The sequence below is a fragment of the Lactuca virosa genome, chromosome 9 (assembly GCF_052849685.1).
Source record: "Lactuca virosa cultivar CGN04683 chromosome 9, Lactuca_virosa_CGN04683_v6, whole genome shotgun sequence".
In the NCBI taxonomy this organism is placed as follows: Eukaryota; Viridiplantae; Streptophyta; class Magnoliopsida; order Asterales; family Asteraceae; genus Lactuca; species Lactuca virosa.
Window position 1 is genome coordinate 63,294,582 of NC_136434.1, and position 13,420 is coordinate 63,308,001.

The 13,420-nt window shown below is 33.4% G+C and overlaps 3 protein-coding genes across 3 annotated transcripts; 1 reads left to right on the forward strand and 2 right to left on the reverse strand.

The window, feature by feature from the left end:
* Positions 1 to 885: 885 nt before the first annotated feature.
* Positions 886 to 1,413, reverse strand: LOC145139299 (uncharacterized). The gene has a single exon (XM_079073172.1). The coding sequence runs from the start codon at positions 1,411 to 1,413 to the stop codon at positions 886 to 888; it is 528 nt and encodes a 175-aa protein (XP_078929298.1).
* Positions 1,414 to 4,009: 2,596 nt separating this feature from the next.
* LOC145139300 (germin-like protein 9-3) lies at positions 4,010 to 4,621 on the forward strand. Its single transcript, XM_079073173.1, has one exon. It carries the CDS (start codon positions 4,010 to 4,012, stop codon positions 4,619 to 4,621), a length of 612 nt encoding a protein of 203 aa, XP_078929299.1.
* A 3,662-nt stretch (positions 4,622 to 8,283) lies between these two features.
* On the reverse strand, positions 8,284 to 9,503 carry LOC145138848 (transcription factor SRM1-like). Its single transcript, XM_079072863.1, has 2 exons — positions 8,921 to 9,503; positions 8,284 to 8,799 (listed from the first exon to the last, which is right to left on the reverse strand). The coding sequence occupies exons 1-2, from the start codon at positions 9,313 to 9,315 to the stop codon at positions 8,511 to 8,513; spliced, it is 684 nt and encodes a 227-aa protein (XP_078928989.1). The 5' UTR covers positions 9,316 to 9,503; the 3' UTR covers positions 8,284 to 8,510.
* Positions 9,504 to 13,420: the final 3,917 nt, after the last annotated feature.

Below are 13,420 nucleotides of genomic sequence, written 5' to 3' on the forward strand. Positions count from 1 at the left end.
TTCGTTATCTTTATTTACTTAAAATTAAACCTTTAATATTTAAGATTAACCTAAATATCCTACAGGTATAATTTGGGGGCAATTGTTAGGGGCGGGATCCCAGAACCATATTCAGGATCCTTGATGTAAACGAAGCCTCAGGATCCTTAAACATACATCAGGATCCTGATCATTATCGTTATTATTTCTTAACACTTTTAACATATATATTTCTATTTCTTTTTCTCACATGTACAGAATTAGTCAACATGAGACTTATTCTCAATGAGGAAGTACTTCAATCAAGCAAGATACCTAGGAATACCAAGTCAAACCAACATGTTCATTTTTATTCGAGAGGATCCCGGGAATATCAGACTTATTGTCGTTTAGTCTAGACTATAAATACACATGTAATCCCCACACTACATACATAATTAGCTTTACTAGTACATTTGCATTCGTATTACCATCACCACTTCTGTAATCTTACATTCAAATCAATAAAAATAACAAGGCATGTGATCATTATCACCTCCCAAGGTTTTATGTTGGAGATCCTATAAAGCATCAAGGACTTTTCTTGTAACTCACTTGTCTCACTTTGATCATTATTCGATACTTGCATTACTTTAAACACCACATCATCTCATACAATTTGGTTGAATAGTACTTGACCAATTTTTTACCAAAATAATTACCATTTCAAAAAGTCATGTGATCATGTCCAGTGTAAGGAGTAGAAGTTGTGAGAGTTGTAGTTGATGGATTCATGTATGTGGAGGCTCCAGAGTCCACGTACCAATCAAAAGAAGGCTCTTGGGTGTTTCATTTCGCATGGAAGGCTTGAGCTAGGTTTGCATCAGTTGATGGTCCACGATGAGCACATGTAGAAAGGTCGGGACACTATGTTGCATAGTGTCCATCCGTTCTGCAAATTTGGCAGTGTAGTGATCTACGTCCCCTACCACGACCACTAAAATTACCGTCTCTGCCTCCACGTGCAGAAGTTCCACAATTTGAAGAAGTAGACGAGCCGGAGGCTTGTGCCTTGAACGCTACCAGAAGGACAATCGTGCCAAGAACAAAACGCGTGAACAGTTTGTGACGCTCTGCTTGAGAAATAAGATCACGAAAGGGAGGCCTAGGCTTAACAACCCGATGTGCAGTAGAAAAGGTTTCAAAAGAGGGACCAAGACCACATAAAAACCAATGTGTTTTATCCGTTTCTTCCACTGGTTGACCGATTGCTGCAAGTTCATCACAAAGAGACTTAAATTTTCGTCCATAGTCAGAAACAGATGACGAACCTTTCTGTAATTGGCGGTGAGAATCTTTTAGATTCTGCATACGTTGATTGGAGTTGTGGTTGTATGCAATCGCCAACGTATCCCAGATAACTTGAGCTATGGAGAAGCCAAAAATCTCAGCCATAACTTCTTCAGTGAGGAAAGATAGGGTCGGTTAGATCAGATGAAGAGAAGGGATCAGAGATAGTCTGATACAATATAAGGATTTAATGAATCAATATTCAATGAATGGAGAGATGTATATTCCACTATTTATATTAAGTACTGATTACATGATAAGAACATTTAAATTACAACAAGATCATGTAAGCTAGGAATAGATAATATTGAGTTATCTTGGTATCTTGTGATTATTGTTGATACTTTTATTTAATAAAATGTATTATATACATGTTTTATAATATCAATTCATCTTTCTGTATGTCTTTTTATGACATTTTATATTTTCCAGCTACATTATCGGGTAATCTTTACCAAATATTATTTTTTATCAACTAATCTGTCAAACATAGCTTGAAAACACTTCTTTAGTAATTTCAACCTCACAAACATATATCGATCATATTAGATTTATATGGTGATTTTCCTGATAGTTGACTTCTTGACATGCTTAAAATGTTGTTACTTTGGCTAAAACTAAAAATAATATATGTTTTTATCTACTCATAGTTATTTTCCTCATATTGAATTAGAAGCTTAACATGTCATCGTGTTTAGAATGCTCATATTGATAACTTAGTGTTTATGAGCTCAAATTTCACCCATGACAAACACAGTGAATTATCATGACACATTCATGGAGTTGCTACATATATTATGTTTATTGGATAGATAGGAAGATGTTTTTAAGAGCTCGCATATTTCCTATTGGATGACTTCGAATAATCACCTTATAGGTTTTAAGAAAAAGTTGCAATTTCTGAAAAACAATCATAACATGCAAAGAAGAAGGTAACAAGTAGAGGGGTTGGATACGGTCTTGTCTAAATCTTCGTTGACATATATTTTTGTAGATAAAGCTCCGACAAGTGAATTTAAATATCATAGAGGATTATGTCAAGGAGATACTTTTTTATCCATTCTTATTCATTATTGTTATGCAGGAGCTTCAGCCTTCAAGTTGCTTTACACGAAGTTATTCCCAAGAATGTGTTTCATGGAGGTAATGTGGGAAACAATGGGTTGGAGGTGTCCTAATTTTTATATACACGATGTAATGTTCTTAGGCGAATGGTCGCATGAAAATGCTAGAAGTTTGGTTCGGATTATTAGGTGCTTTTATCTTGCATCTAAAATCAATTTTCGAAAAATTAAATTAATGGGGATTGTTGTCGTCCAACCACAAGTGGAAGATATTGCTAGTATTGTGGGGTGTAGCCCAAATTATATACCTTAGTATTAGTATGTCCATGAGATCTAATTAGTCTTAAACAAAAAAAACACAAAGAAATAGTTAAAAACTTCATTACCAAACTTTCCTTTTTGGTAGCAAGGGGATTTATTATGTCTGTATTTCGGCTCCCAGTTAACAATTATTTAGAATCCTTTAAAAATATATATTTTTGGGAGATGAAGTTGTTGAGAAGAAATTGACTTAGATTAAATGGAGAAAATGAAGGTTTCTACAGAGAAATGTGGCTTAGACATGGTTTCTCTATTTATGTTTAGTATATGTCTTCTCTTCAAAGTAGAGGTGGGTGTTCATTTTCTTTTTCTTTTTTATGGAGACTAATGCTCTTTAGGTTCGTATGATAAAATCTATTTATGTTGAACATGCATTTTTTGATAGCACATCAAATAGTCGTTATTTAATGGCATGTAAGTCAATATTTACATGATAATTTGCAACTTCGAACCAAAGGTATATATTTGGAACCGTTTTTTTAGATAAAAGGTTGGTAATTGTCAACTAAGGGGAGGTTCTTGATATGGCCAATGGATTTTAAAAGATACTTAATTGTGATGTGCCTTTGCTTGCATCAGTTGTTGATATCAATAGTTGGATTGATTCCACGCCTCCTTCAACAGTGCAAAGAAAGTGTTTTGATGTGATGCGTCGTACTTTCCTATGAGTTCTCTTAAATTTTTGGAAATTTTGGATTTTTTTTAATAAGAACTAAAGAAAGCGACGATCTTTGATAAAATCGTCACTCAGTTTTTCTTTTGGTTATCTAAATAGAAGAACTAAGGCTAGAGTAAATTGGGTTGTTGACTTCATAATCCTTTGTCTTGCTATTTCTTGTATGTAATGTGTTTCTGTTGATCTAACATCTTATATTAATTAGCATCTTACTATGTTTTAAGAAAATTTTAACTGTTTAAAAGAAAACAAATATTACTTTTATTTGATGCAGATTTTTAAGTCTTGCTACATAGAATGATAATCTTAATGGTTTAAAAGTTTCCTTGGTCTCTCCATATATATAGATGAGAAAATTGACATCAAGACTTTCAACAGTAAACTTCTCAATTAAAAACACATAATAGAATAAAAACAATATGCCAATATAAGAAAAAACAAACAAACAAGTTTAAAAAATAATGTATTTTACGGAAATGACAAAAGAAATAAACATAACTCCCTAGAAGACAGCTCAATGAGCAACATTGTATTCTCCAAAGAATTTATCCCCAAATTCCATGGCACACCTTATAAGAAAATCAAATCCCAAATTTGTAAAATAGGAGTCCAATTTTTTTCCACCAATTTAAATTTTAAGATGATTTCGAAAGTAGAAATAAAGCTCGGCATAGTTTTTGTGTTTGCTATATTTTATTCAACGATAGCCAGTGATCCTGACATCCTTGCTGATTTTGTGGTCCCAAACAACACCATCATCGATGCCAACAACTTCACGTTCACAGGGATGCGTCAATTGGTAGGTGGCGAATATCCAACAGCTTTTACGGCATTGAAAGTGAGTATGAACGAGCTTCCGACACTTAATGGACAAAGCGTTTCGTATGCAGTTCTCGAGTTTCCTGTAGGCGCGATCAATCCAGTCCACATCCATCCTCGGGCATCTGAGCTTATGTTTCTTGTTTCGGGAACTCTCCAAGTAGGGTTTGTGGATACTAGTAATAATCTTTTTAAACAAAGCCTCAGAATAGGTGATATTTTTGTTTTTCCCAAAGGACTTGTTCATTTTCAATATAATAATGACACTACGGAACCAGCGTTGGCAATTTCAGCTTTTGGAAGTGCCAATGCTGGCACTCAGTTGATTCCTACAAGTGTTTTTAACACTAGTATCTTTGAGGGTATTTTGGATGCGTCTTTTCATTCTACGAGAGCAACCGTACGAAAGATTGAAGATGGGCTCAAGGCGTAAATCGATACTTTGGAAATGCTATAATTGCTTATTTTGGGTCTTTTTCGCAAAATAAGACTTGTGTTTGGATATATCATTTTCTCTGTTAAGCATTTTTACTAATAACTTGTTTTGAGAGTAATGTACAAGCATTGTAATGGCCTTTGCCAATTTGATGGTTTAAATCTCTAACACTAAAACACCATTAGTCAAAATTTGTTTAAAGATGGTAAATCGGTAATTGCGGTTCCATTACAAAAACTTCTCTTTCCGGTTTATTGTTAGCATAAGTTACAAAATTTGTCCTAAACGACCATATTCTCCATTAATAGCTATGATAACTCCAACCCACAAAGCATCATCATCTTCAAGAAAATGTCATCTCCATTTGAAAAGAAAAGCCCTATTAAATGCAAGCACGCTTCGAATTCCAAGACCACATTCTTCTTTGCAAGCTAACACATTTTCCAACTACCTCAAGATAAAAACAAAAACCAAAACTCCTCAGAAAAACTGCTTCATCATGATTCCAACTCTATAAATGACTATCTATGGTGGTTTAAACATGGACACGTATTAGATCTTAATACTTCCCAAAATGGATTAAAGCATATTAAGTCCACTACCCGCCGATAAAGTCTTGAACTTCCAATTAGAAAGTTAGTAGTTAACTTTTTTATTACCACCTTCCAACCTTCAACGCGAGACATGTTAGTTCCTACCGGAAATCTGAGATACCAAAATCATATTAAGGATCATCCATGATTTTCAACCTCATGAAAAGCAACTCCAACATCAAAGTTGATTTTATAACGGAAGCTAGATAGACATATTTGGGAATCCTTAAATGCCTCTAGACTTATCTTTGCGACCAATCACCTAGAAACATAATGTCATCCGTATAAAAATGGAAATAGCCAAACATGTGCTACCCATTTTAGCTCCAAGAAAAATAACTCATGAGAAATAAATTTTTGGTAAAGCGACATGAAGACCTCTCGTAGCGATAATTGGATAACAAATCACCTTGTCATAAACCCCGTTCAGTTTTAAATTCATTATGCAGAGACCCATTAACCAAAATGAAAGGCATACAAAAGTTTACACAAGCACAAATCCAACCCATCCATTTCAAACCGGACCCAATCTTTTAGAGCACTTCATATAGATAATCCCCAAGACAATGAATCATATTATTTTTAGAAATCAACTTTAAACATCGTTAACTTCTTTCGTTTCTTGTTTATATAAACTCATAACTTCATTCAATATCCAAAGGTCATCTAAAATGTGATGTCATTTAATGAAGATGGATTGCTTCATGTTAAGTTATTAACCACGTCCCAATCACCTCACAAGACGATTAGTCAAAAGTTTACCAATAATTTTTTAATATAAACCTATAAGGATTATGTTTTTTTTTTTTGAAACGGCAATATATTATAAGAGAGGAACCCCCACCTAGCAAGTAACTAGATGAGGGACCAATTAACAAGATACAAAGAGTTAGATAGTTACAAACCAGCAAAAGGAGATACTAACAAATCATCCCAATTACATTTTTACCATTGTGTTTTAACCAATAGTATACCATGGACTTAATGCATTCAGTCCTGCTCGGTGGTGATGTACTCTCCAGTTGAAATATCTGTTTGTTTCTGAATTTCCATAAATTTCATAACAATCCATAGCAAATAAAGGATTTTGTGATAATAATCTTTTATAAACTTGGGGTTTAGAACTTTTAATGTGAAATAAAAGGGACGGATTACACTCCTTCAAAATGAAACTAAAATATTGGAACAACATTGTGGCATCCACCTCAAGAATATTAAAGAACTCAAATGTATATCCATTAGGGCCATGTGATTTTACATAACCAAAATCACACACAAGTGTTTTAATCTCCTCGCATCTAAAAGAGGCATCAATGTTAGAAAGTTGGTCGCTACAACTATTGGTATATAATTCGGTTTCTTGTGAAGGTTGAGCCTCTCGATCAACCTAAAGTTTTTAGAAAATACGAGTGGAATTCATCTTTGACACATGAAGGTAGAGTTGACAATGAGTGGACTTGAGTTGTGTTCGGATTCAATCCATTTATTAACTGGGTTGAAAATTCCAATCCAATCCAACTTTTTAGATAAACGAGTTGTCCATGGATAATGGATTGACTTGTTTAAGTAGTTTCCAACTCAACCTATTAAATTAATAGATTAAACTTGGGTTAATTTATTTAAAACCAAAAATAAGTTAATTAACTAGCAAATTTACCACTTAAATTAGTTACAAACTTAAATAAAATTTCAATAACAAAAACATAATTTCAATTCATAAATAGAAATAACTAGACTGCATTATTTTTAAACATAAATAATAATACATAATGATATTTAAATATTTATTAAATTATATATTTTTGTTGAATGAGTTGACGGGTTAAAAACATGTTGATAATTTTTACTAAATCCAACATATTTAATTTAACTAGTGAGATGGATTGACCCATTTAACTTAAATGAGTTGAAAATTTCAATCCCTGTTAATTTTGAATTGGATTCGAATTGAATTGTTATATCAATTTTTGCGACTCTACGGGATGGTTTTGAGAACTCATCTACCATAATACCATGAATAAAAAAACTTGTCTCCCTTTTTGTTTTATAATACTCTCGAAAAAAAAATGTTCTATCACTTTGGATCTCCCACCAAATTTTAGTTCTGAAGCTAAATCTGGGTTTTTACATTCATTCCATATCCCCTAATTCTTTAACATAATTAATATTCAATTCCAACTCATCCCAAGTCACAATACCTCTTTAGATGGCATTGATGTCTTTTGAGTTTCTTTTTAAATCTTTTTCTTTAGGTCCTTGGATTTTTTTTTTCTTTCTAAGTACCAAACTCCTACATTATATTTAATCATATGAAGCTTATTCTTAAATGCAACCATATAACTACCAACAGAATCCTCCACCTGCACTTAAGCAACATTGCACATACTCCTCCAATATACTTCAAATTAAGATCAAGAATCTCCTTATTCTTGCACATCATGACAAGTTTAGAATCTTCAAGAAATCTTTGAGGCTATAATTAATCTAATTTTGAATCCCATAAAGTCAAGGACTCATGGCTGATTTCCAACCCTAGAAAATGTCGTTTTTTATTTGAAATAATCAAGTACGAATTACGAAACATTCTTTAAAGATTATTGATAGAAACTTGGACAAGATATATCTTGATCAATCAATGACAACAACCACACATTCAAAGAGGTTACACATCTGTCGTAATATACAAAGAATGACAATAAATATTGAAAACGACATTAAACAAAATACACTCCAAGTTAATCCAACAACCAAACACATGAAAATGAATAACTACCAAATCTTGAAGTACTTGCAAGGGAAGAAAAATAGATTTTGATTGCGAATAGCCGAATATGTGATAGAATGAGCCAAAAAATATTTCATTTTCACAAGTCAATGACTTATCCAATAGTCAAAAGCTCCATTTGCCATCAACATCATTCTATCTCCTATGTCCCTATTGTCTTGGTATTCACAATTTTTATAAAACTTGAAAACTTAAATTAAAAGATTAAAAACTCAATCCCATAAATATATTCCATTCAACTCCGTACTATAAATATTAACTTATCAAACTAATCATAACAATTAATAAAATAATTGTTTGATTCCGAGTTTTAAAACTACATTAATCACACTAGAATTCACATCCAAACACCCTAAATACTCTAATATCTAAATCTCTTGTGTCTCAAACTCTCAAAAAAAACTAAAACTTTACAAATTTATATTGGAATGTTAAAATGGGAGGGTAAATTTGTCCTATTATATGTATGGCTAGTTTTGTAATTTGTACGGATGTTTAAGTTTTAATTTTACATAGGGTAGCCAAAGTTGTGTTGACGTTCATACCCCAATTGCGGTGTTGCTCCTCCTTGGAAGTTCGTCGATGGTGGTGGCGGTGGCGGCACCGCGATGGTGTCTGTGGTGGTGGTGATGTCATGGATGCTTGATCTTTTCCTTTCTTTCTTCATCGAATTCTGCCGGAGAAAATACTTCTGAGCGTGACTAGCGACTTGTGTTGGCGTCCGTGAAACGACAACGTTTCTTGAAATGCTCCGCCAGTCTCCCTTTCCGTACCGTTGCAGTCCGATCAGAAATAATCTGTTGACAAAGTAAAATTCGAATCAAAATTATCCACAATTCAATATAGAATCACAAATTTGGGATATGAAATGGTGGAATGGAATTGATCAAAATGTATAAGTAATTAAGCAGAAAGTACCTGTGTTCTTCTTCCGTCCATGGTGTCCCTTTCTTTCTTTCACCATCTCCATGTTTAGATCCTTTTGTCATTCCAAACGAGATCTGACTCGCTCGCAACTCGGGGTCCCAACTCAGAAACGACTCGTCGCCATCATCATCGGCGTAACTTGGTAACTCCACTTGACCGGAATCAATCTGAAGCAAATCATGTACCAACACCTCGTAATGAGCTCTGACCTGTTCCGCCGTCTTACCCGGCACCGCATCGGCGATCTTCTGCCACCGTCCGATTACATCGTCTGGGAACATCACCAACGCGTCCTCAAACAACTTATCTTCGTATCGTGTCCATGTAGACTCCGCCGCTACCGCCGCCGCGGCGTCGATTGCCCAGTCGGTGTCTTGATGATACATCAAAATTGAATCGGTCTGACAACTGATAGATATGGATTTGGGGTTTCTACCTCTAAATCTTCGACTTGAAAGTTTATAATCTCTAGATTTTGGCGATTGAGTTTGTGAATGGATTTGGGATGAGGATTTTGAGGGTTGTGTAGTTTGGTTTTTCTAAGAACACTTTTTGTTGCTTACAATTAATGAATTCTTTGATGGGTTGGTGAATCCGTGCGCGTATTTATATGTGCAATTGTAGCCGTAAAATATTTCTACTATTACTATTAAATCAAAATAAATATTTTTAGATTATGTTTAATTTTGTAGATTTTTTATATATTTTATTGTGTCAAAGATAGTGTTGTCTATTTAACTTTAATTTATTTTATTAAAATAAGAGAAATTAAATATATTTTTACTTTTTTGTTCCTATCAATACTCTTGTCCATTTAAATGATTAGGTTTGTCATATTAGTATAATAAAATATCATTAACTTTTATTAAATGAGCATTAAATATTACAAATGTCACTATTTAATTGGGTAGGAAGATTTGTAAGAAAAAAAAAGTATAAGGATATTTAATTTCTCTTATAATAAATGTATAATAACATGATTTCATTCATTTAAACTATAAGTGATCCGTGCTTCTTCGAGACGGTCCGAATTTTTTTTTCATGTTTACATATTTCGGTGTTTTTTTAGTTTTTTTTTTTCGTTTGTTGTTTCTTTTCTATGTGTATAATGTTTTGAGGAAAGTATGGTCGTATAGTAGAATATCAAAGGTGAGGGACCAAAAGCGTCAACTCCACAAACTAATGTGGCAAAAAACTTGAGGTGTCAGATTTGATAAATGTCAGAAACAAAAAAATGACAAACTCTTGAAACCTTTTTGGCAAATAGTAGAGAAAATCGAAGCCATTGGACCAAAAGTGTTATGTGAATTAATTATTTACAAGATGCGGTGAGTTACATGTCAAAATCGGGGTTGGCTAATAAGACACCCCAATTCACCATATGGACACCCTAATTAATTTTTAAAATATTTTTATTGGTTGAAATTGCATTGTTTTCCGAAAAAACTGATTATAAGTAGTTGATTATAGATTGATTTTTTATAAAAGTGATAATAGGGTGTCTAAAAGGTGTCTTATTAGCAACACCCGTCAAAATCTTAGGAGACGGACGAAAGTTGACAAAAGTATAGGAAATATAGGACCAAAAGTGTGACCCACTAAAGGTTACTGTATGTCAAAATCTTAGGAGACAGACCAAAGTTGCCAAAGTATATGAAATATTGGCCAAAAGTATAACACACTAAAGGTTACTATTCCATAAGATCAATGAGATATAATTATATATATATAATCTATTAAAATTTATACAATATCATTATAAAGATGAATGACTCCATTCTTCCTGCTTTTTCATCCCACATACCGTATAGACGTCAGATACCACTTCTTTCTGTTTTTAATTGCAACCCTCTAATATTAAACACTTAAAAATACATATCTTTCAACTCATACACTTCAATACAGCACAACTTACAACTAGTTATTGCTTAGGCTTTTAAGGGTGAAACAGGTTCAATAACCCGCCGAAATGTGGTATTCATATGGTCTTACACAACATCGGATGGTGTTCATGAAGGACCAACGATACCTCCCTCATCCGTCTCTTCTTCCCGGACGACTTCGTGCATCCTAACTCCTAAGGTCAAACCCAAAATTTCTTAAAAAGTTTAGAATATAAAATGATCATGAATTATTAATTTAGGCAAGGTCAGAAAATAAAACAATTTTAAAAAATAAAAATATAAGTAGAATGGTTTTAAGAAAAATACAATATGATGACTCACGTGTCTTTTTAAACATAAAAGAGGTAATCTAAATTTTTTTATAAGAATTTTTTCATTCTATAATATAAATGAAAGTTGTATGTTTTATTCAAATTTTATAAATGTATTGTGTTTTAAGTTAATTTTAATTTCAAGATTTTACACAAATAAAAGGTTTTTAATTTTAATTTTAATTTTTATTCATTTTAAGATGTGTAAATATGTTTTGACAAATGGATAAACACTTGGTTTTTGTGTGAATGAAACGTAATGTAGTTCTTTTTTGAACGACATATTTTATTAAAAGAAGACAAGCAAGTAACTAGCCAAAGAAACACATCAGGAAATTGTGATCATTGTGTTTTAAAACCAACCTATCAGGTTCATACTTTTCCTACTTCTAGAATTACACCATAAATAAGCATGAGTTACAATTTTGTCGAAGACATGTTGCCTTTGGTTTTTGGACACCAAACACACGAGCATTCCAGAATAACCAAATATGTCATCACATCACATAGAACACACCCTCCAAGTACTTCTTTGCATTTCCATTAAGCCGTAATGTCGAGAACCAAACCAACCAATCGGCATAAGAAGAAATGATCGAAATTGTAAAGTCCCACCACCTAATAACATGTATAGACAACGACGTAGCCATGGAACAAAGAAAGAATAAGTGTGCAACATATTCGTTAGCGCCATCACAATTAGGTCACAACAAAGAAGGAATATTCAATCCCCATCTGTTAAGGTTCACTCATGAAGGTAATCTATCTAAAGCCAAGTGCCAAGAAAAAAATTAACATTAATAGGAGTAAGGCGAATCCAACATGTGGGTATTAACGAAGAAAGCAACAATTGATCATCTGTTAAACCACGGCCAAAGCCACTAGAAAAGTCACCAGACCCAAAAAGAGACCATGACCATATGTCACGAATATTAGTCAGGGAGACCACACTAAGAGATTCTCTAAGACCCTTCCATTGGCTATTCTCGACCCCACCCCTTGGATTCCAGCGAAAAAGCATAGTTATATAACATTTCTACATCTTTCTTTTAACAATGATATGCTTATCCAACTCCATGGTGTAAAGTATAGAATATTTCAACTTCAAAGCCAAATCCCTAACCATACATCATCCTAAAATTCAGTAAAAGACCTTTCACCAAGATACTTGTTACACAAAGCTAATATTTTTATCCCATGATTTTCAAGTTGCTTCATTGCTTTGAGCACAACCATCCGAAGAAAGTTCTTATTAGGGATTAAGCAACTCCCAATAAGGCATTAAGGACCATAGACAACTTTAATAACTCTAACCCAAAAAAATACAGGTAAGATTTAAACCATTAAACCCACTTAAAAAGAAGAGGTTTGTTTAGGGCCATAAAACTACTCACACCAAGACCACCCACCCTCTTTTGAGACACTTCCTGCCAACTTATCCATGTCAATTTTCTTTCATATAAATTAGCCATACTAAAAAAATTGTTTCTTAGAGATTCCAACTTATTTAAAATTCGAATCGGGGTCTTATACAAAGATATAAAGTAAGTTGGAAGAGAACCTAGACGTCAAAAGGGTCAATCTTCCTCCCACCGAATTAGTTGTAACTTGCCAATTAGAAAGTTTAGCCACTACTTTTTGAACCATATCTCTCCAAGAATGAAGCTTATACATATTACCTCCAACCAAAAGACCCATATAGTGAAAAGGAATCTTCATGTTTGTGCTTTCAATAGTCTCCATCGCAGCTCCAATCTCCATGTTAAGCATGACAATACTTCAAAATATATTTTTTTGAAGATTTATCTTCAACCCCGATGCTAAATAAAAACAATGAAGAACCCGAACAAGGGTAGATATAATTGACTCCTTCCATTCACCCACAAAGATAGCATCATTAGCATAAAATAAGTGTGAGTCAAAAATAGGAGCATCATTACCAATAGAGACACTAGAAAACAAATTACCATCAATAACACCTTGAAAAGCCACATGTAATATTTCCATAATCAATATGAAAATAAAAGGTAATAGAGGATCTCCTTAATGGCATCCCCGCAAAAAATGGAACTCATCCGTCGCAGAACCATGGACCAGAACCGAACTCACGAAGATCACAAACACCTTTGTATGAATATTTTCCATTTAACACAAAAAAAATCATATTTTCAAGAACATCATCAAGAAAATCCCACCAAACCAAATCATAAGCTTTTTCGAAATCAACTTTAAAAATCATAGCTTTCTTACGCTTTTCCTTACACCATGCCACCACC

Excerpts from the sequence above, each read along its gene's own strand:
- LOC145139299 (XM_079073172.1), bottom strand. The coding sequence starts at position 1,413 with ATGGCTGAGATTTTTGGCTTCTCCATAGCTCAAGTTATCTGGGATACG.
- LOC145139300 (XM_079073173.1), top strand. The coding sequence starts at position 4,010 with ATGATTTCGAAAGTAGAAATAAAGCTCGGCATAGTTTTTGTGTTTGCT.
- LOC145138848 (XM_079072863.1), bottom strand. The coding sequence starts at position 9,315 with ATGTATCATCAAGACACCGACTGGGCAATCGACGCCGCGGCGGCGGTA. Across the intron at positions 8,800-8,920 it reads TGGACGGAAGAAGAACACAG|ATTATTTCTGATCGGACTGC; the intron begins GTACTTTCTGCT and ends CTTTGTCAACAG.